The sequence below is a fragment of the Labrus mixtus genome, chromosome 15 (genome assembly GCF_963584025.1).
Source record: "Labrus mixtus chromosome 15, fLabMix1.1, whole genome shotgun sequence".
Taxonomy (NCBI): Eukaryota; Metazoa; Chordata; class Actinopteri; order Labriformes; family Labridae; genus Labrus; species Labrus mixtus.
The window spans coordinates 6,491,581-6,515,737 of NC_083626.1; the positions used below are offsets into that span (position 1 = coordinate 6,491,581).

At 38.9% G+C, this 24,157-nt stretch overlaps 2 protein-coding genes across 2 annotated transcripts in view; one reads left to right on the plus strand and one right to left on the minus strand.

Annotated features, from left to right (window-relative positions):
• Window positions 1-24,157, plus strand: part of slc66a1 (solute carrier family 66 member 1) — a 514,023-nt gene that overhangs the window by 37,971 nt on the left and 451,895 nt on the right. The gene's annotated exons all lie outside the window — the stretch shown is intronic.
• mapk13 (mitogen-activated protein kinase 13) lies at window positions 290-13,800 on the minus strand. The gene is made up of 12 exons (XM_061056831.1): window positions 13,592-13,800; window positions 9,993-10,122; window positions 9,774-9,832; window positions 7,847-7,952; window positions 7,412-7,441; window positions 5,459-5,506; window positions 4,582-4,696; window positions 3,905-3,976; window positions 3,349-3,428; window positions 2,459-2,537; window positions 1,826-1,999; window positions 290-1,524 (listed from the first exon to the last, which is right to left on the minus strand). Exons 1-12 carry the CDS (start codon window positions 13,702-13,704, stop codon window positions 1,439-1,441), a joined length of 1,092 nt encoding a protein of 363 aa, XP_060912814.1. The 5' UTR covers window positions 13,705-13,800; the 3' UTR covers window positions 290-1,438.

Sequence of the window (24,157 nt, forward strand, 5' to 3'; positions counted from 1 at the left end):
AGGATCAAGTAGTCATCACGATGATTCAGACAGAACAACCATTACCCAAAGCAGGGGTGGGCAACTTTGCTTACCATAAGCACCACATTCATTTGATTCTCACTGCCAGAGGGCCACATTCTTAAAACAGTTTTGGGCCCTCTGAGACAAATATAAGGCTTTGTAATTTAACAAATTGAATAAACACATCGCTTCCATAAAACCAACACTTATATTTTCAAACTTAAATAATAAATAGTACTGATCAATTTATTTAACAGAATTAAAGCCATATTAAGACACTTTTCAGTACAATGAAGAGAGTATTTATTGGTTATACATTACAGTATAATTTACCTACATTTCAAAAAGAATTTCAAATGCATTCAGTAATGCATGTAATAAAGTTTTACAGAAACATTTACAGCCATGCACATAATTTATTCAAAGACCAAAACAAATACCAGCTTTTAAAGATCATTACAGAGAATATTCTATTTTTCATGTTTGAATGCTTTTGGTCTTTGTGCATGGTTTTGTATTGGCAACTCAGGTTTTAATCCTTTATGACGGATCTTTTTTTTTTAATGTTTTCTTCATGTTTACAATTTATTGATATTTGAAAATGACTTGTTGGCCACGATGAGTGAGCAGAGGGGCTGCATGTGGCCCCCAGGCTGCCAGTTGCCCAGCCCTGCCCTAAAGCCAGATTATAGATCACACAGCAGCCTCTAAATGTCCCAGTTAAGTATATAGCACCATGCTGGAAAGATCTAAAAGATTTGGTTTAGTCATTAAGGGTAAATGTGAAGTAATGATGCAGACATTGCAGTGTTTCTGTATGGGACTGTGACATGAAAAAGCATAAACACAAAAAAGGGACAAGTTAATTTCCGCATCATTCACACTGCAATGGTTTAATATTCCGGTTGACAGTGGTGATATTTTGTGTTATTAAAGTTTAGGGGGCTTCATTGGTGAGGCAAATCACAAACTTTAGCCCTAAATGATTTCTAAAATAACATTCAAAGATGCAGTTTCAATTTCAGACTTTCAGACTGCTCTAATTTTAAAAGAAAAACTCGCCTATGAGTTCATACAGAATGTTTGTTTACTGTCTCGGGCAGCAACATTTACACTCTGCTGCAAACACAAAACTTCATACACATTTAATCTCATCTTTTAATTGGAATAAAAACAAAAAAACAATATTACAGTAAATCTTACAGTAAACCCTGTGACATTTCGTCAAAAAAACATTTACAAGGATCCCGTTTGTAACATAAAGGGCAATCTACTCTGAGGAGACAATTGCACATAAAAAAAAGTGTTTTAACCACTCTACTGAACACTGGCTCAAAATCAAAATAAATCCAGGGTACAAGACATAGAGCGAGTTCATGGTTGTAATATACAAGGGCACCATTGGCTGTACAGTGACAAGACAGGCATCATCCGATCAGGGAGACATAGTCAGAGTGTTTTTCCTCTTGGAGTCCCTCCGTGGGAATGGAACAAAGCTTTTCACCTCTTTGAAACATAACCCTGTGGGCAAAAGTGGAAAACCATTTGTTTTCTGCAAGTGCAGCACTTCCACCACTCCAGTCATAATTTAAACAGAAAGCCATTAGAGACACATATTGCGCGGCATTTAAAAATGAATTATTAATCACCACAGAAGCCCTGCAGTAAAGTGTTTGTGTAATTGTAAATCATCCAATATGGCCTACACGGTAAACACTGTATCCATTACAGCATCACTTGACTTTATTTAGCTCTGATAAGGCAGCATAGATTACATTGCTTCATGCCTTCCTCTAGTGTTTGCCTTATATGTTTCACTTACGCTTCCACTCCTCCAGGGACAGAGTGGCGTTGTCATGGCTGTCGTCGTACGCTTTGGGCTCGGGGAAGTCATCTGGGTCCCTCAGGCTGTCGAAGTACGGGTGCTCCAGAGCGAGTTCAGCTGTGGGCCTCTCGTCTCCGTCCAGAACGAGCATCTTCTCCAGCAGGTCAATACCTGCAAACGGTCAGTGGCACAGAACAACCCAACGATTTAAACAAACTTATAGACCATTAACTTTGACATCCGTTGATGTGTTCAATATAATATTTTGATGAACATAAAGTCATGAGGCTGCTGCAAGGTCGGTGTCTTGTTTCTACTCAATGTAAACTTTTTAGCTGACTCCAAAAGATAAAAACAGCCAGTTTTAAAAGATGCACGACTTTAGAGAATTTCTCCGGCTCATGACCTTCCTCACTGTTTAGAGTAGCAAGTGGAAACGCTTTCATGAAAAATGTACAAAGAGTCTCAAAGGGTAGTGAAATAAACGCTATGAGCAAATGAAACAAAACATTTGGTCCACAGCTGCAGGGATAAACCAGCATTCTGCTTTCACTAGAACTGTAAACAAAAATCAAAATTAGACATTTCTGGAACATCTGAATATAGAACAAGAGCTGCGGCTAAACTCACCCTTTGCACTGCATCTGGGGAACAATGTAGAGAAGTCCTTTCTGGGATAACGAGGGAGAGCCTTTATATACGTTTTGGCCTGTTTTAACAGATAGAAGACACTTATTATCAAAGGTAGAAAAATAATATTTGAGAACATTTGAAGTTACAGTTTGTAACCAATCATTCATGCACGATCCAGTGTACACTGTTGTGTTTTTCACCTCTGGTTTTGGAGTGAAATGATTCAGATTACTTGCATTTCAACTGTTGAACAGCTTTAAAACCGATTTTTGTAAATTTCATTCCTATTTGAGAACTGCTAAAACGATAACTGAACCTCCGACGCGTGTGGAAAACGGCTCCCAAAAAGCAAAGACAGAACTATATTTAAATGACTTTTCCTGTTTTTAAAAAGTAAGCAACTGATTTGCAGAAATCTCCATTAAGTGCACTTGTAGAAAATGAACACGCCCTGTAGGTACCAAAAACGTGTTGAGCTTCATTATGGTTCCTTTTTCAGTCTTTGTTTCTCAGGTTTTGAAATAAATGATGAAAATGATGTACATACACTGATTGTAAATATATGTGCTGAACTTGCTACTTACTGTAAACTGCAGAAAAGACTCATCTTTGTTTTATCTTATATCTACATATCTTTATCTGACTGGGTTGTCTGACACACCTTCCTGCTTCATGTTTTGTTATTTCCCTGACTTCCCTCTGGTGCCCCCCTTAGGACGAGTTTCATATTGCCTTTAAAGCTTCTGATCTGCTCGTGTGATTTTAGCCTGTATTAATTGCTACATTTCAGCTCTAGGTTCAGTTAGTTCAAATCATCTCAGTCTAATTTCTGTATTTCATGGGATACATGTATATGGATGACTTACGCACACTGTTATTTATCCTACCTCTGGGCTGTCCAGCTTCTGGATGAACTCTGATCCAGGTACTCCTGTCACTTTCATGATCTGAGTCAGTTGGTCCATGTCTGGCAGTAAAAGGGCAACAATCAAGGATTTTTAAACCTGGGATGTCTTGAAGGTTCAGAATATAAAGGAAACGGAAAGCCACTTGGTAAAGCTGTTACCAACGGGGATTATAATTCAGTTAAGTGCATCAGAAGCCAAAAAGAGTACAAGGTGTGCAGAAAGGTAAGTAATGTAGTGCAGCAGTAGCTCTAGTGTATGAAGCGTGGGGTAACATGAGTCTTTGCTGCATGCTATATATAATAATGACCTTTATGTTCCAAGCTGTACTTCAGTAACAGTGCTGATCGTAACATAAAACACTCAAACATTTAATCAAACATCTTTCAACCACCTTCATTACTACAATGGTCTAATAAAATAATAAACTAATATTACAGTTTCAGTCGTGAACACTGACACCTTTGTCTTTATTTTGCATTACGCAGGCTTCAAAAGTAACAAGTCCAGCATACGGACAACTTCGATGAAAGGATACAGTCTTTGCCTTTAAAAAGGGTTTTTCCATTGATCATTTCTGCCATGATGCAGCCCACAGACCAGATGTCCACTAGAATAAACAAGAAAGAAAGAGACATCAGTGAAAAACCGAGCAGTATACAAATCGCTTTAAGTTCAGTGCAGTAAAAATGAGGAAGGTGGCAGTTATGTGCCTGAGCAAAGTTCCTATTCACAAGAGACAGTGAGGGATCTGTTGTGCTGTTGATGTTGGGGGAATATTTCGTTGAGTAATACTATCCTATTGAGGGTTGCTGGGCTACATTTGGTTCTGTTCACGCTGTTTACAGAGTGAAGAAGCACAGTCTCCTATAGAAACATAAATCCTGGGAAAGTCTGTCCGTTGCACTGACAGCTCTATCACTGAGTGTCGGCACTATCGCGCTGCTGTCGGACCCATCTGTGTCAGCCGCTAACAGATTAAGGTTAAAAAAGATTTACTGTCACAATGAAAGCCATGCTACTTTAAATGCTTTTCATGCACAGACGAGAGGATTACAAAAACTGCTGACTCAGCACGTGCCCTACAAGCTGCGGCTGTACCTGGAGTCGGGAATGTTTTTAGATGACAAACAAACAAGTTACAGGGACAGCACCAACGTGCCAACTAAGATCTGAGACAACAGTTTGAATATGTAACAGCTTTGAATGTCTTACCCGTCTGGGTGTAGTGCATCCAGTTCAGAATGACCTCAGGTGCCCGGTACCAACGGGTTACCACGTAGCCCGTCATCTCGGCATCTGTGCTGCGAGCGAGCCCAAAGTCAAGGATCTGCCATGGAAGCAAAGACAATGATCATCATCTGGAACACGATTAATGTATAGCACACATCTGTACTGCTAATTTATTAATGGAAACAGCTTGGAAAGATTTCTACACCAAACCGATAAAGACCTAAAGTCCAATAATATCTGCCAAATGTGCTGACACTGACAGACATAAACCCTATTCACGCATGTGCAGAACTCCACAAACGGACACACATTTTCAACCAGATTTTATCTGGAATTATACCAGCCAGCCCTGTAGTAACATTTCCGCAAGAAGTCAGGGTGAGAGAATTCCAGTAGGAGGGGATGATGACCTTTCTATCCTACGACAGGCGTTTGGCTGGTGTCATCTCGGTGCACATGACGTAAAGCTTTTTTAATTGTTTTCTGCCAGTCCAAATTGTCAGTATGTTCTTCCCTGCTTGTTCTTTCAACCCCTCCCCCCCTTACACCTCCCCACCCAGCTTCTGTGAGGGGACATTTGTGAACATGCAACCTCGAGAGAATTTAGAAGCCGACTGTCAGAAATCTTCCTGGTCACAATCAATCACTGGTCACTCTCTTGGAAAGATATTTTCATACTTCAAGAACTTTAATCCGAATACATACATAATGCTTCTACATTAGGATGTGTGAGCTGTAGAATAACAAATGTACATCTGTGCTGTTTCCTTTATGTTATATTTTCCTTTACCTACAGAATCAAAATGTTTTTTTTCTAATGCAGCATCAAAGTGTTTTTATTGTGTAATCTTGTACAAACCTTCAGTTCACAGTCTTGGTTCACTGCCAAGTTTCCCGGCTTAAGATCCTGTAACAGATAAAATGAGCTGAGTGATGGTTACAGTATTTATTGCATATAGTGATTAAAAACAAATTATAGGGTCTGTACATCTAAATCAAAACGGGGTCTGAGAAGGGCTTTAGCACGTGTAGTTTCTATAGCCACACATGGCTCAGCTGTTTGTCTCAGCTGTAAGAATACCATGAGGTTTTTAAACATGTATTTAATGCTGTGACTCAACGTTTTGCTCACCATGAGACTCGCTGCAGCTTTTCTTCAGTCATTCATTAGAATACTGTGACATAACGAGGGATAAGAGGGGCACTGTGTGTTGATAACAACTTGACTGTGTCTGGAATTACGAGAGCAATAGTATGTTTTTGACAGACACACACACACACACACACACACACACACACACACACACACACACACACACACACACACACACACACACACACACACACACACACACACACACACACAATATGCTGAGCTACAACCAATTTTCAGAGCTTAACCTACACATGTTCCCTTAATAATAAATATAATTCATTAGTATGTTGTGGTTAAATTATGTGACAAAAGTCATATAAATGCTCAAGAAAATCCTTCCCAACAGAGCGAGCAATACTGTGTTATAAGAAGTAGTAGTATTGGAATTAACTGCAGAGCTTGCTGCTTGAAATCACTAACAAAGACACACTTTGTGTCACTAAACAATGACTTGAGTTTAAACAAGGTTTTGTGTAGTTATTTATCAACATGAGTATACAGTGATAGTAGACAATCCTAAAATTGCATTTGTGTCTGACACAGGGAGGTAAAAGGACTCTATATATAACATCTGTGTATGTCTAATTTCCCTTCTATCCACACGCACGCACACACAACTCTAGGCCCTGTGCTGAAGGGTGTAGTCAGACATCTCGAGACATGCTTTGGGACATCAGAGGGGATTAAACTCATCCTACCTGTTGGGGCAGAGTTTGCTCTGACTCAATAACAATGACAAATTAAATCAACATTCCCATGTAAGTTTGCAGTGCAGGAAGTAGTGCATGAGCGCCATCTGAGTCAGAGAAATGTGCGGCACAAACTGCTGCACAGTAAAAAAACATCCTCACTAGTGATCTTTAATGGTTCATTTATCGAGGAAGAGACAATGGAGCCATTGTAGAGCTTTTTCATTAACACATTGGTTCCCATACACTTTCTTATCATACACATAACACATTGTCAGTGTGCCAATCATTGTCTGCAAAAAGTACAGAAAAGAAACGTCAGTGTTTGAAAACAAACTGAAAAAACCAATAAGCAGCTTTTTACAGAGGAAGCAGTTAAAAGTTAATCTGCATCATGAAACTTCCAACTTCACAGATTTGTCCTAAACCTGACTCTGAGGGTAAACAACTCCCTAAAAAAAAAGATCAAAAGCTTGTTTTTAAGATTGATACTTTCAGTCCTGCTATACTCTCTGTGACTAGTGTGGGCTTGTTTTGTGCTCCAGATCTTCTTAAGTCTGGGGTGCAGCTTTGAGACTGACACTCTTTCTTCATTTTCAATATCAAGCCTTCATCTGTATTTTCTGTTGATTGAGGCGACTGCAGAGAAACAGGTCTCTCACACAGGTGGGACGTGGTAAAGGAATGAGTGTGGCTCTCCTCCGTACACATCGTTGTATTGGTGAAGCTGAGAGCGAGAAATGGCTCGCCATATTTCCCTGTCTTTTCTTAGTAGTTGTGATGTCTGGTGTAGATTCATGGTCAGCCTTACATTTACCCCAAAAGTCCGCCATGCTTTGCTAGCAGTGCAGAACGGAGTGCATTGTTTGTATTTAGCCTTGCTACGCCCCCTCCTCTCATAACCCTGGGCTCCACTTTGGGGATCACTGTATTATCTTCAGATGTAATGTATTGGACTTGGTCTTACCCTGTGGATGATTCCAGCCTTGTGGATATACTGCACAAAGAGAGAAACAGAGATTTATTTGAGTAATTAAACATATAAGAAGTGCTGAAAGACTTTTTTTTTTACACTTGTCATCAAGCAAACTGTGTATTTTAAACAATGGCACTGACCCTTTTCTTTGATTTTTCATAACTTTTAGTGACTCTTTTTATTGCCAGAGTTAAATAAAATCCATCACAAGTTTGTGTTGAAATCACTTTTTAAGGCCCCAAAGCCCGTGTGTTAAAAGCTTGAAAGCTTTCTTCATTATATAATCTGTTCATTGAATCAGATATAAGTCTAATTCAGGCATGAATTAATTGAACAATAATTTGGAATTAACCTTGAACCGTGTTTAGGATGTTTGACTGTACGTCAGATAATAAAAATGGTGTTTGGGAAAGACGAAAAGCTCACCCTGAGTCCACAGAGCATCTGGTAGACGAGAAACTGGACTTTGTCCTCTGAGAGATGTCCCCGCACCTTCGACAGGTCAGTAAACAAGTAAGGCATCACCAGGTAGCTGAGATACAGAGAGGTAGAGAGGCAGAGGGAGCCAGAAGAGAATGAATGGAAGGAGATGGACTGTCTAATTAGCGAGGTGAAAACAATCCAAACACTATACAAGCTCCTTTCAGTCAAGAACACAGCTCATGTCTGCTGCTACTCTCCTCTCCCTGATAATGCTCTGATCCATCTATTCATACTTTCACTAAGGAGCTTAGAGCGCTTTTCAATGTTTATGTAGCACTCATATTCATACCACCTTAAATACATGCTTCCTCTTTACATAATACTTATTATAAGCTTCTGTAGGTCGCTACCAGGGTGACGTGTCACTCATGAAAGTTCAGCTGTGTTTTGGTGCGTTGATCTTGGAAGTTGGAAATTCCGAGTAACTGGTAAAGAGTAATTTTTTCTCTTACTGTTTTTTTCCACAAGGGGACAATAAAGTGTATTGTATTGTATTGTATCCTAAAGTTCAGTATTTTGTTGTCTGCAGTAGGGCCCGACTGATATGAGATTTTTGGGGCCGATATCGATCGGAGAGAGAAAAATCTGATACCAATATATCGGCCAAATTCTTTCTTAGATCAATTTGGATCTTTAGAGATAGTTAGATTTAGATATACACATTTATTGCGTTGATCCCTCAAGTGCAGTTATCAAACACTTATGGAAAAGATATATAATGAAGACAAGATGGTCGCTCAACTGGAAAGTAACTGAGCATGTACGTGCATCACCACTTGACTCTCTGGAGAGGGATGATACTTGTTGTAATTCATATATCACACTCTGCAGGTGACAGAGAACTTCTAGTGTAATACATGGAAACTCAAATGAAATGCTATTTGACTGGTATATAAATCTAGTTATATATCGGCGCATACAGATAGTCCCTGTATATGCTAATATCGGACGATTTTATTGCCTGGCTCATTAATTGGTCTGGCTCTAGTTTGCAGTACTTATTACTTTGTCAGTATGCTTTACAATAAAAAGCAAATTCAATAGATGTAAAGACCTCTTGAGCACAATTGCAGATAACAATTAGATCATTTTTCTGTTTTGCGCTCTTTATGAAATGCTTACATCCGGGTCAGATCAATTATCACAACAAACCCTTACAAACAATACACTCTGTGGCAAAAAGTATGTGACCACCCTGAAACAGATAGTAAGAACAGTATAATAGAATACTTCATTCTGTTGAAGGAAAGGCTTACAGCTTTAGCATACAATGATATATTAGTCAGTCTGGTTACTTCAAACTTTAGTGGAACATTTTGGTTTCTCAACTAACTATTCTCAACTAAACTGAAATGCCAGAAAAGAGCTTAGCCAGTAGCTTACCTCTGTAATACCTTTGTGGCAGAATGGTAGGGCTTATTTGGTGGAAAGCGCTCACAGAACAGTGGGGGTTGTTATGGCACAATGATAAGTGTCCATTGTTTTAGACTTTGTACATGTTCAGCATTCACACATGGGTCTAATAGTTAGGATGGTCACATACATTTGGCCAGTGTATGACATGACAGTAGGTCATTATTTCTTAAATCAACACTTGTACCATAAAACAGTAAATAATTCTCCATAATGCATATTACATATAACCACACACTTCAAATCCAATCAACAGATAGGCCTATGTCATTACAGTGACAAAAGAATTTCAGCTGAACACATTTTCCTCTTTCTGTCTGTCCCCTAAATTACAAAAAAATCTATCATCTCAAAGGTTCTGCAGTCCTGTAGGCATTTCTTCTGGTGAAAAACCTGAAAAACATCCGAGGTGCTCTCGACTCAAACTGAGTGCTGCAAATATGAATAAAATACTCACAAGTCCTGCATGTCGTCAAGGCTTGTAGCAGCTGTAAACACTTCAAGAAGACCTACCACCTGGGAGGATACAGACACATGGGAGCAGATGTGAGGGGCAAGTATTTCCAGCATATTTTAAATGCAACATGACTGTGCTATTTCAAGGCTAAAAGTTGCACATAAAAAGAACAGTCTGATGGAGGAAGCAGGAAATGTTTTGGTTGTATAACCTACTCACATTTTCATGCTTCATGTGTTTGAGCAGTCGGAGCTCTCGGTAGGCCCTCTTAGCAAAGATCTCTGACTGGAAGGGCCTGTGGAGCTTCTTAATGGCCACTTTCTCTTTAGTCTTTTCATTTATTGCTGAGCTGTGGTGAATAATGGAAAAACAAGACATTAGCATTGCACTCTGAGGCTGCATGCACCTTCTAGTTTCACTATGATTTCACTTTTTTGAAGTCAGACGAGTGGGAAAACGACGGGGGGGGGGTCTATTTTGAGGTTTCCCTCTCATATAGAAGCTTGAAATCAAAAGCACAGGGTCTGTCAGATGGAGGTTGCACTGTACGTGACATTCATTCTCTGACAGAGAGAGAGAGTGTGTGTGTGTGTGTGTGTGTGTGTGTGTGTGTGTGTGTGTGTGTGTGTGTGTGTGTGTGTGTGTGTGTGTGTGTGTGTGTGTGTGTGGTATATTGAGCATCAACATGTTAATGTTTGGCAACTCGTGATGTGCATGTCTGCAGTGATCTGCAGGGCACCAAATCGTAGGAGGACCGGCTTGTTAGGCTATTTGAAGCCACATCCACCAACACGCATTACACACATCACTTGTGCATAATGCTGTGGACAATTTTGATGCCCTAATGTTGGATATTACAGTCAATATAACACAAAGCAGCTTATCATCAATGATAAATATGTGAAATCAGCCCAGTAAATCTCACACATACAGACTCTAGGTAATGATTCTGTTTATTTCCCACAAGATGGCTTTTGAGAGAAGTGCAATCATTACAGATAATGTTGGTGCGCTGACCGCAGTTCATAAGAAGATGCTTCATTTAAAGGTCAGACTTTTAAAGCTTTAATAGACCAGAACTCTCCCACATCATGAAGCTTAAAACCCCAGTGTCCACATTTAGCATGCTAATAAGTACACCTCTGACAACAGAGGCCAAAGATCAACTATGATGGATGAATGTTAAACCACTCTCAGATATGTTTTTTCTACTTCTCCAAGGCCCGTTGGATTTTCATTTGTACTACTATTGTTTCAGTGTTGGGTTTTTTTCTATGTTTGAATGTCATCGCTGGTTCTACCTTCCTGATCCTGAGGATTTGTCATTTAGGAGAGAGGATAAAGAGACTTTGGGCTGTTTCTTGGACAAAATAAGGAATCTGAAGAAGTCAAGTTGGGCTCGTGGGAATTGCAATAAACATTTTTCAAATTATTGTCTTTTTTTCTCACAACTCTTAAGCTGATTCTTGGTTTGGCCTGACACTAAATATAAATATATATACTGTATAAAACATGGACGTACCATAGGTGACGTCTCAGTGACATAACCCATTGGCAGGGTTTTGAAGCCCAGTGATGACAGTTGCCAAATTGGAAATGTTAAACTAACTTTTGGTCAACACAGAGACAAACATAGTTTGAGCTGAGACGGGCCTTCAGCCTCCTGGCAAAGTCTTAAACACGTCCGCCTGTCAGTCAGATCAGCCACACCCCTAATTATGCATAAAATGAGCTGTGCACATTTTGAATGATACTGTAAACGTTTATTTCTGCTGTCACAAATAGCATCTTAATATGGGTGTTAATGGGACTTTCTTTTGGAGCCAGCCTCAAGTGGACACTAAAGGAACTACATTTTTTTGCACTTCTCTAATGGTTTCATTTTTCAACACCTGAGGTTGCCACTTTGCAATGACTATTAGTTTTCCAAATAAAAAGTTGTGAATATTCAGTTAGTATCATCCAGGGTTCTGTGCAATGGCAATCTAAAACTATCCAATTAAGTCGTAACAAATTACATAACATGTATATGAAATTGCAGGATACTTAAATGTAAAACAATTTGTATTTCCTGCAGTGCGAGAAAGAAATGGAAGCACAAATTGAACTCTACAGTAATTGTCTTAAGTGCATGTGGTCTCCCACAGATATGAGATGAAAGCACAGCGAGATTGCAGGGAAAGAAGGTAATGTACCCAATTATTTTAAGCAATCTAGTTTATGACATGAGGGGTTCAATTTATATAATGACAAAAAAAATAGCACTTATTGCAGTTTTAGGAGTGTCTGATATTTTCCAGACTATTGGAATTGATTTGTTATCATTGTTATCTCAATGTAAAATGAATTAAGAATACATCAGAATCACAAACTACATTATAAAATGTAATGAATACAAAAAAAACAGAAAATATGACCTAAAACACTCTCTGGTATAGGGTTCTGTTGTGGGAACCTGGATGCATCCATGAGCAATATGTCTTAATCATAACTATTGCCCTGATTTCCTGTTATTGGTAACTTTGTACAGTCCCATTATGGACACTGACAACAGCCTTGTATGTATTTGTATGTCATTATAACTGCACATACACAGATACAATAGTTTACTGTAATAGTCTGAACTTACAATGTGCAAGCCCTATAATTGAATGAATAGCTTACAAATAAGATTTTTGACTTTAAATAGTGGAATATTTAAACATCATATAATGTCATATATCACACATGCAACAATTTTATCACCAAACTTGCAGAACTGTTTGACCTTAACTCTGATTTTTTCTATTTAGTCTGCTACATAAACAGCATGTGACTGAATAATGTTGGGTGCATCAAGTGGTGGGTATACTCGCTATGTGGCCCATCCAGCAGAGGATAATCTGCCTCTGTTATAAACAGTGACATGTGGGACTCCCTTTGACTATTTAGAAAGTGCGTATGAGCCAATTAGAGACAGAGTAGGGACGAGTGAGGGTCATCCCTTCACCATCCTAGGAAAAAAAATTACAGCATACCACATATATTGTCATTCGATCATTGGTGTGAATCAGAGGGGATTTAGAAGTGGGTATACTCTGTGTGATACTCTCTATGATACTCTGTATACCTGCATATACCCTGCACTACACCACTGGGTGCACCTAATGTATTTACTCATTTTACAAAAACACACATTTGAATGTTACATCAGCAACAGTAACTTAATCAGAAAGTTGGGTTTCACTTGTTCTGATGCCTGAAACACATATTTACATATGCAAACCCCTGGTTATTAATTTCACATTTCTACAATGCATGTATTACATAAACTAATAGACGTACTATAAGACAGGTTAAAATATACAATTTGTCGTGCATTAACATACTCTTATGTCTAGTGGTATTATGTAATATGTGCATTGTGTTTTATGTGGCCTTTATAATGCAGTAATGTAACTTGTAAATATCTGCCTATAGAAATCAAAGAGGAAAATAGCCATCCCTCTTTATTGTCGTTTAAAAATGTCGTTTCTTTTATTTGACAGGTAAACAGATGTCAGTGTAATGAGTTTTAGAGTGCCGGCCCTACATGACCTGTTTTCAGGTGCCAGGTGTTATAACAAGTTATAACTTGTTATAACACCTGACTGTGGTATCAGTGCTATCAGTGGTAATGTAGTATACAGTGTATAACCCAGGCCCACCACACACACTGTATGCAGACAGTATAGCTAACATTTATGAGTGCAGGGCTCAGACTGTAGCATTCATACACACTTCAGTCTCTACTACGACACACACTGCATGCAGCGTTCAGTAAATGTCAAGTCACTCACCACACGGAGCCGTAAGCCCCGGTCCCTATCTGTTTGAGCCGTGTGTATTTCTCCGGGACTTCCCACACCGTGCTGTTGATTTCCTCTCGGGAGAAACATCCCTGAGACTCCATGACGAAGAGGGGAAGGCGAAACTAAAGACAACTTCTCCTCCAGTACGCCTATCACTTGTTCAGGAGGTGAAGCAAAACACTGCGAAAAGTTCAAGGCAATGTGCTGTATTCGTTACTTCCGGTATGGCTTTTCAAAATAACATGCATCTGCAATCTGTAGAAGCAGAAACAGGCGACCAAATGACTGCATCTTTGACTGTTACGGTTGTGGTTGATATAACTCACTTACTTATCCTCCCTACTCAATTTAAAGGGGAATATCTGGTGAGGAAATAAATATTTACAAAGAAGTGAGAGAATTACAAATACAAACCCATAAATATCGACCAAGTATGTGAGATGCAGACTATAAAAACTAAACGTATTTTTCTACCTCTTTCTACCTCCATTGATGAATTTTTGCCGTGATAAATGTAAAAAAAAAAAAAAAAAAAAAAAAAGTGTATCTGCAGCATGTTGTTAATCACTTCGTCTGGCACCTACCACATAGCAACAGTTTCAGGCACATTTAAAACATGTATGCTGATGGTCTCGTTTGCTTTTGTACGTCATTAAAATGCATCTACGTTAGTTTCAGTCAGTCTCTAAACCACCTACAAACTCCTGACAGGGGCTTAATTTATTAGAATGAAATATATATATTTAACAATGGCATTTAAAGTGCAAAATACAAAATGTATCTGTGAAAACGATTCAGCAATTACTATTACTTTTAGTCTATGATCTTTTTTTATTGTCTCAAAATTGGTTGCCCTCTCATTTAAGTTAATTTAAAGGCTAAACAAAACTTTATTTTCCACTTTTGAAGAAAGGTATTTTATTTTGAAGGAAAAATCACCAGAGTTCCGGTCTAATATCGTGGCCTTGACTCGTTAGCAGCAGTGTGTTATGATGTCAGTGAGCTACAGTTAGTCTACTACAGTCGATAACATGTTATACAGCCTTGAGGTTTTACGTGTAGCCTCTTGTAGTTTTTGATTTTGAAGTGTTACAGCATTTTACTGGAAAAGGGTCAGTCACCATGTGGAAAACAACCAACTGATGTAAATACTGCACAAATCAATTGTGAGAAATCAGAGGGTTTGCTTGCTGAAACATGTCAATATGACTTGGTTAGCTCCCACCCACACATAGGAGGTGTTACTTGTCATGAATAATTGCTGTGCATTCCCATGAGTTTATGAATCATGGCAGCTTAGAGGGGAACATTCACACTTACTGTAAGTGCACAAAAACATTTTAATAATTACACCAGATTTCGACTTAGTACACAAATCTACAATAGATTTAAAAAAAATCAAATTAATACATTTTCCATGATTAAAACCCCCTTTATTCTGACATTATCTCTTACAGATAGTCTATAACCTGTTATTACTTAAAATATTTGCTATCAGTGAACTGTAGCTCTAAAGGAACTCTTCTCTCTGAAAGGATCGACACCGACATTAACAATACTTAACCTGCATGGAGCTGCTCTCTTGGCAGTCCATAAAAGACTGACCTTGTGAATTTAACATCCATCAGTGGTATCATGTTACAGAAAATGCAGACTACTTAAATAAACTGACTATACTTGTTTTGTTTTTTTTAAGACTGTTTTTGTGGAGCTAGCTAAAGACATCTAGCACATTAGGGTCAAGTCAGATTAATGTCACCTGTAAAGGTATTATATATATAGGTACTTTATTAATATAAATTAGAACATTAAACCTCAAATGTGGAATATTAAGAGGTATTCATCTATAATTCATGTTTAAATTTGTGTCAGCTTTCATAGTTTTGAGGAATCTAAAATGGAAAAATGGATGAAGAAAGAGATGAGTGTGTTTTTAATACGCAATATGATTTCTCGTTTTCTTTTCTTTTTTACTGCCGGAGGACAATAATATATCTGAGTAGGATGGAAAGGTTATGAATCAATATGAGTGACTCAGCCATTGTTTTGCCGGTTGCTTAACTTTTCACCTTTCAAAACTCACTTTCCATCCTGTAGGTAAATCTAGTTTGGAGAGGAAACCTCCCACCTGTACTGGAGTTATGAAACATCGTCCGAACAAATCTCTGCTGAGTCAAGTATGAGCAAAGTAGTCTAGCCTAAAGGAGGTCAATTGTTAATGGTAAATGGACCGGAGCTTGTACAGCGCTTTTCTAGTCTTCTGACTAATCACCATTACACTGCAGGTCACACCTACACATTCACATCCATTCACATCCTGATGGCCGAGGCTGATATGTAAAGAGACCATCAGTATGAGCTTATCCCATTCATACACATTCACACTCTGCCGACAAAGCAGGGGGAGCAACTTGGGGTTAAGTGCCTTGCACAAGCACACATTGGACATGTGGCAGGAGCTGAAGGAGCTGGGGGTCGAACCACTGACCTGAGAGATGACCACTAAGCCACAGCCTCCAGGTAGCATCCATGTGACAAAGAAACATTTCCCTTAAGGTTACTGTTTTTGTAGTAATAAGCCCAATAGTTGATTAAACTCATCAAATTGCAGCATTCACACATATGCATCTGCATGAATACAATTCAGTGTCAGTCAGGAGTACATTAAATCTTTCCATTTCCTTGTTTTGAACTTGGACTTGACATACTGTAAGTTAAATTGCTGAGAAACTTAAACCCATGTTGAAGAACTAATTTGAGGCTCTTCAAAATGTGGCCAACAAATGCATCCGCTTTTTTCCTGCCAATATTCTTCACTGTCTTTAGAATATAAAATAATAATGTGCAATTATTTGTGCAACCCCTTCTTTTATATTCCTGTCAAGAATTAAAAGAAAACCACAGTCACATGGCCAATAAAGTCTTACCAGGTTATGTAACTAACAACAAGACAGTGAAATATAAAGATAGGCCGACATAGGCTATATCAGCCTATTAAATTCATATTTAATATTTATAAGAAATATGTTTGGTTCTTTCAGAAGTTTTTTCTTATATTTTCTTAATGTAGGCCTAAATAATTTAGATTTTTCCCAAAATAATTCTTTTGCAGTTTCTACCAAGAAAAATACGATTTATTTTGAATAGAATTACCAATATAACTATTACCCTCATAATCGTGTCTGACTATGAGGTCCCTTTACTGTTTTTTGTTTTCGTTTTTTTTTTTTTTAGTATGGGGACACAGCTTGTGCACCTGTGAACAGGTAAGAAGAAGTGAACATCTGAACTTCTTTTGTTGGCTCCTTAAATTGGGATTATTTTAATATAAATGTGTTTTGGACCTGGTGATATAATCTGGATAAAACGCGTCCAGGTGATCAGGTAACAGATCGAACAGACATGGTTTTAGAACGGACCACAACATTCTATGGTTGCTATGGTTTGTCTCCAGGGGCATTATTTAGAAATGAATTTCATTTAAACTCACAAAATCCTCAAACGCTCAGAAAAGCACACACGGATTTTTTCTTGCTGCCTCAAAGTGAATATTTTCTTTAAAAAACAAGCTCAAAAGACGACTTTTCCACCTGGACCTTCACTGACGACCTGTCCTGACAGTCCTGACCAAACGACCGACATCCACAAAGTAAGATTTCAGATACTTTTTAACTCCTGCTATTTTGCCCTGAACATATCAAACTCACCTTTCAATATTTTTTTTTTTGTAAAATTGTATTTTCTATTTTTAGTTTAACTGTGTTTCAAAAAGGTGTGATATCTGACTGTTAAGGAAACCAAAAGCTGATTTCTTAATTTGTTTTATTCGGTTTGTCTCCCCACAATAAATCCACTGCTAATGCTAGCATGTCTGCTTTAAATCAAAATACTGTTTCCATAACTTTACGTTACCTAGCAACGAATGTAGTTTTAAACTTTGGCCCAAAGTTGTTTCCATTAAATTCATTAATATATATATTTTTTTTTTTTTTTACATTTTGTGGATGGTTCATGTATTAGAAGTTAAAACAAAAGAGCATTTTAGCATGAGAATATTTCATAATATTAAATGTGCCTCATCAAATTTACGGTGAACTAGACAGCAGAGAAACATTTTCTGCAAAATAAGATTTTTCTAGAAAAGTTTCTAACTGAGAAATTCAGTTTAAAATAACACACTGTACATCTTTAACTCAAAGTGTGTCATATTTCTATAAATTCATAGATTCTGTCGGACATAAGTTGGTATTCCCAGAGCCAATAATATGCAGGAAAGACATTTAATTTGGCTGCTCTCTCCTCCTTAAGACAACACATCAGATGTCCATAATTAATTTTATAAAGACTAATCCTTCATAAGATCAGTATTGGTTAAAAGTAGGCCTAACTTTGACTTGTACACATGTTTTTTTAATGAGGATGTTATTTTAATTAGGTTTATTCTGAAACATTTTTTGTGTTTGTCTTGTTTACATGTAGTCAGAAATGTTACTGTAAATTGTATTTTTTATGCTGCTACTCCATTTAGTTCATTCTGCTGTTGTTGTGGTGTTAAGTGATGATTAGTGATGAGTGCTGTAACATTGTACCAGCATCACATTACATACAGTATGTTTGCATAATAACACAGTGAAAGAAATGTTGACCTGGGACACTTCACACATTTTTACAGCAAGTTTGTTGTATGCGTATATGATGATGAGCTGTGATGTGAAACCTTTTATTCTTTTTACCTTTAGATGATGGATTGACGCTGGACCTGGACATCCGTCCTGATCCCGACCCCGAACCAGCCTGGCATCCCGAGACTCATCCTCCGCAGGATCCCGGCGCCAGCCCTGCTCTCTGACTTCTTCTTCCCCTCTCCCTCTTCCTCCTCCCTCACCCTTTCTCCAGCCTCCACCTTTAGTCCTCCCTGTTCTCCCACCCCTACCCTCTCCTCTCATAGCTCTTCCTCTCACTCCTCCCCTTCTGTCTCCTCCATCTCCTCTAGCCAACCTCTGGCATCCGGGGAGCCTCTGAGAGCTTGCTCTCCAAAACCACTTTTAGGGCTTTTTAAGCTGGCTGTAATGTTCCCTTCTAAAGCCACCGTTGTGCACAGGGAGTCTTCTAGAGCAGGTCCTCAGAAGCCAGTGGCTGATATAACTGGTCCTGCTGGCTCTCCTGTAACACCCGGGAATCCGCAGGTCCCAGTGAGCCTCGGGCCTTTGTGGAACGTGCCTGTGCCGGACTGGTCGAGGAACCTGGATCTGTGCATGGAGAGGAGGGAACAGTGGTTCAACAGCTGGTGGAGAGAGAGCCAGACTGTTCCCACAGGTGAGTCTCCAGGTAAGCGCTTCCGCCCTTCAACTAGAAATTAAATGTTTCTTTTCTTCTTTTTGCAGGTATTATGCCTCTTGAAATGAGGTGGGGGGTTTGGGGGGGGGGGGGGGGGGGGGGGCTGGAATTACTAAGTGTCATTACAGGATGAAAGGGAGTACATAATAAAGAGTTTAAGGAAAAGAGACATCGTAAGTATGAACTCTCTAATGGAAAGGTACGTACTTTCAGCTATTTACAGGTTTTCTGCAGTGATTCATTTAACCAATTTTTAAAAGGTTTAATACTAATCTGAGTTTTTTTCTTTTTTTTCAGAGAGGAGAGGCCGACGAAGGAGAGGAGGTGGGAGGGCCAATACGTTTGCACTCTCTAATACAAAGGTATTTATGAAGTGTAATGACATGAGATGTATGTTATACAGTGCAGTTATCTGGTCTTCTGTTTTTGAGTTCATGAAGTGTTCACTATGCTATTTTGTCTTTCATTTGTCTTCTAGAGAGAACAAGAGGAGGAGAGGAGGCGGGAGGAAGATACTAAACATGACCTCTCCTAAAAAAAAGGTACATGACATGTTATCTATAATTAGATTTGTTTTATGCATCAAGTGCAGTTCCCCTGTTTCCTCGCCACAAGTTTTTACAAGTTTTGAATTCTTTGAAGTTTTTATATTATTTCATTTTGTCTGCATTTGTCTCTAACAGAGAGAAGAGGAGAGAAGGTGGGAGGAGAAGAGAGGAGGTGGGAGGGCAATACGTTTGCACTCTAATGAAAAAGGTAAATATCAATATTTTTTTGATGTAATGACCGAAATTCTCTTAATGATGAATTCATATTTGTTCACCTGATAGTTAACATGTCTGGACTTCCATTTGTGTTTCAGGGAGTAAGGAGGAGAGGAGTGAAGAGAAAATAGAGCAGGTGTGAGGAGGTGAAAGGAGAGGATAGTGGAGAAGGAGTTACAGAAAGGAGGCGAGGGGAGGACCAATAAGAAGTCTGAAATATGCAATGAAAAAAGTAAATATGAACTCAATGTTATTGTCTAAACTTCTTAAGTGATGAATATGTTGTCTGTAGGTGACCAAACCATGTCACGATATTTGTTTGATTCTATGTCTTCACACTAAAATAACATGATTGAAAACTGAGCAGAAAGATGACTCTGAAAAGTGACAATCACTCATTTAAACACGTGTAACACCATGAGAATGGCTGTTCTGAAAGATTCTTTTTGCTTCTCTACAGTGGATCAAAGTCAGGAGAACCTTGAACTACCATCTCAACATCTCCAAAAGTCAACCACACGTCTCTGCAGTGACCTTTGACCTGATCAAACGGTGCCAAAAAGATGAAGATTGAGGTGGAGAGGTGCAGTAGATCGTTTCTCCCCACAGCCATTAGGCTTCATAACACACAGGCCAATGGTAGCAGCTCATCAATCTATCTATCTATCTATCTATCTATCTATCTATCTATCTATCTATCTATCTATCTATCAACGTTTAACCTCAAGATTTGAAAATAAAAATGTTTTGTACTTAAGCATTTTGACGCTATTTGTTTTGTCCTGAGCAATTTGCAAAATGTTACTGATACACAAATTAAAAAAGCACTCGTGATTGCCTGAGACGTGCTGAATCCTGTCCTAATCGAAGAAACCTTCAAAACATTCAGATGACGTTGGAGCCTCCTCAAACAACAGGTTTTACATTCTTGGTATGATTTATAGCTAAACTGTAAACTGTGGTAAGATCCCTGTAACAGTGTCCTTCACTGAGTAATACATACAAGTCTGTGATCGTCTTTTCTTAGATACAGTTTGGGGTGTGTAGGCAGAGTAACTTCAGTCTGACGTCAATGACAGAAGATGTAGTCCAGTTTAAGCGAATTGAATGAAAACAGTTGTAAATTACATCGTCACACATTGTTCTCCCCTGCCTGGTGCCAAAAATATTCACTATAGTACAGTACAGAATGATAATAACCTTGAAAACAGTAATGACAAGCCTGTGTACCTTTATTTTCTACACTGCATATTTTACAGGGTTTTCAGAAAATGGAGGCTATGAGGGTGCATATAATACATGTGCCATGTTACCAGTCTTTAAGAGGATCAAATACATTCAGTCATAAATAAATGTCCTTGGACTATACAATCGAACCACGCACCCAAAGACCGTTAAATACCAGCAAAGAAACAGAAACAGAGAAGGACCGTCTGAGGCCTGATCCAAAGAGCGTTCTGTCTCTGATGCATTCCAGTTCATAAAACACTTTATATGAGCCCGGTGTCACAAAATAACCTCGTTGCATGTGGTTTACGATGGGCTCGCTCCTGTAAAGTAACATTTAAAAGAATAATCCATTAATGACTGGAGCCAATCTTCAAAGGACAATTTAGCGGCTGGCACAGACTTAATTTAATAGACTAACTGTAAAATGAACCGAATGTGCTCAAAGTTTTCTCTCCTTATCGTTCACCTTGACCAAAGGCAGAAAAAGTTTTCAGTATTTTCTGGCAGCCGCTCTGGCCCTCTGTCCTGTGGAATTTGGGATATATGCATTTGATTTATTGAATTCACTCTTCCATAGATGCACATTATGCTTAAGTCTGAATGCTTTGCATTGTTCTATAAAAATGCGTCATCCAACATTGAGAAATCCCATTTGACAGACATCTGTTTTCCATCTGCTGTTGCCAATATTGATCATAAATCCATTTGCTCTTTGCTTTTTATTTGCATTTTGTCAATCTTGCTGGGTCATTTCCAGAAATAGTTTTCATCAACTGCTTGAGCAGGGCGTCTATCACTCTGTCTGGGTAAATGTCAGTGAAATGCCAGATTTCAGAGATATATTTGGGGGGATTTGAGACACTGAATACAAAAGATTTTGATTAACTTCTGGTGACTGAATTACATCAGGTTCTGGCAGAAAAAAAAGTATGGCAGATGTGCAAGTGTGAGAAGGAATGTAAGAGTTGTTTATAGGAACATCATAGCTCAGACTTTAATCCAGTGATATTCATGCCATGTCTTGGTGTCAAATAGAGCAGATGGATTAAATGTTATGCTAATGCACATTTGTTTTCAGGAACATAGTAATTGAAATAAACAGTTTATTTATAATACCTGCAAACTGCATCATCATCTCCATTTATGTGGATTTATGGTACGCTTCAACAATCAAATGTTGATCTCATTTTTTTAAAAACACGACATCATATGGTCTTAAAGCCTGCTAAGCCGGCCACATATGCTTTAAGCTTTAAGCTTGTTTTGAATGGCACTTTTACACGATGTGGCAGATTGATGGCATCAGCTGCTCCTGATCCTTTACTACACACACATCTCCCTGTCCAATTTTAGCTCAGTTTAGTGATGGGAATAAAAGCTACAAATGTGTTGGGGAAAAAAAAACCCACCACAGGCAGGTTGCAGCTCATAACTGTCCAGAGAAGAATCTTAAAGCAGCCCACAAGATGGAGCTAGCGCCTAGCAGAGCTAAATGGTGCATCTGAATGGTGCATTCAGGCCATTTAATCAGATCAGGAATCAGTGCAGCATTGTTTAGACATGTATTTGTTTGCTGTTTAAATCTGTCCACATGTGTGCCTTTAAAATACAATTCACTAAAAGTCATGTCTGGGATTGTAATGCCATAATAAGATCTCTTTGATCTCTTTGAATTCTCTTCGAATTAAATTATGTGTGATTTCTGTCATAGCTGTTCTTTTCTTTGAGGCTATGCTAATGCTAACTTAATGCAAAAAGTCCTCTTTATTTATACATGGTGAGTCTGAGATGTAAACTGCATCACTTCCGCTGTGCAGGAGGAGAATTCCCAGGAAGGATCTACTCTCTGGCTGTGAAGAAAATCAAATGCAAAACATTTCATAGGTTGAGTCATTACTCTGCTTTAATAACTGGCAACGGAAACGAGGAGACTGAATGAGATAGTAGTAGATGACACATTTATTTATGTGAACATGTCACAGAGTATTATTTTAAAAAGTAAAAAGCCTCTGAGCGCTGCATTGCATCAGCTTCCTTCACACAGCTTGGATCGGTGGATAATAAAATAACATGGCATGTCCTCCATACTTGCTTGCCATGCAAATACAACTTCCATGGCTGGTGGGGTATAAGTGACTCAATACAAAGTCAGAAACATGTTTACATTTACATCACTGCAGACACTATTGCAAGCACGCAATAATGGTCGCACAATCGTGCAGGGACACACATCTGAGCATGTGTGTCTGTTCCTTCCTGCATCATTTGGGCTTCAACCCATCTGCCAAAATCCTCTCAAGCTAAATCTGACTTGACATTTTGCAACACTGAATCAGCAGAGAAAGTAGGCTAGCACGTAGACGGATTGGGTTAGAGAGACACAGGAAGTAATAGAAAGAAAGAGAGCGAGAGAGAGAGAGTGAGGAGGACAGCAGCTTGTTCCACAAAAGGCCACGGGTAGAGGAAGACATCTATTTGCCCCCCGTGCCACCGGAGCACACGACAGCATTAACCTAATGAGTCTTTACATTGTAATTAAAGGTCCCGCGCTGAATGATACTCTGTGTCGTTCTGTACCGAAGTAGAATTAATTATTAGTATCAATCAATGATGTTATCAGTGGGTGTAACTTGGTTAAGAAGGGGAGACGGGCAGACAGTGGCATTTAGCTGTGATTAATGAAGTGACCTTCCCTACAGCCTTGGCTGAGATCTAGAAAAATCTATTCCGTTTCAAAGTGACCTCCGGGGGGGACGGCTGGTTGGAACGCCCATACACTCGGCATCCAAATGCAACTAAACACGCACATGCGAACACACACGACCTTCAACATAAGGCCCGGACTGTGGTCCCGACGCAGAACTTCAGTCCTTAATGTCAGAGGAAGTTGCATCAGAGGTGACTCCAGTCAGCTGCCCTCATACTCCTGACATATGACTGAGGATTTGTCCTCACTGTAGTGAATTTAGTGACTTGATATCACTCCTCAAAGCTTCGGTGTACCATCCAGCAGCATGCAAATGTGATGGTGGCAGTAGTGGTGATGATAATGATATTAATGGGTGCCCAAAGACTTCTCCTAAGAAATTTCCATATTTGGTCCCATGGGCGTCAGTTGGTAGAGCGTGGCATTAACATTTTTATATTGGGACCATTCCCACTAGAACAGGTCAAGCCAAGCAGAGAGGCTGAATTCATTCTTCACACTGAAGAGCAGGAGGGT

Coding starts and splice junctions, on each gene's coding strand:
- mapk13 (XM_061056831.1), bottom strand. CDS start 13,704: ATGGAGTCTCAGGGATGTTTCTCCCGAGAGGAAATCAACAGCACGGTG. Junction 7,442..7,846: donor AGATGCTCTGTGGACTCAGG/GTGAGCTTTTCG, acceptor CTCTTTGTGCAG/TATATCCACAAGGCTGGAAT. Junction 2,000..2,458: donor CCCCAGATGCAGTGCAAAGG/GTGAGTTTAGCC, acceptor GACCGTTTGCAG/GTATTGACCTGCTGGAGAAG.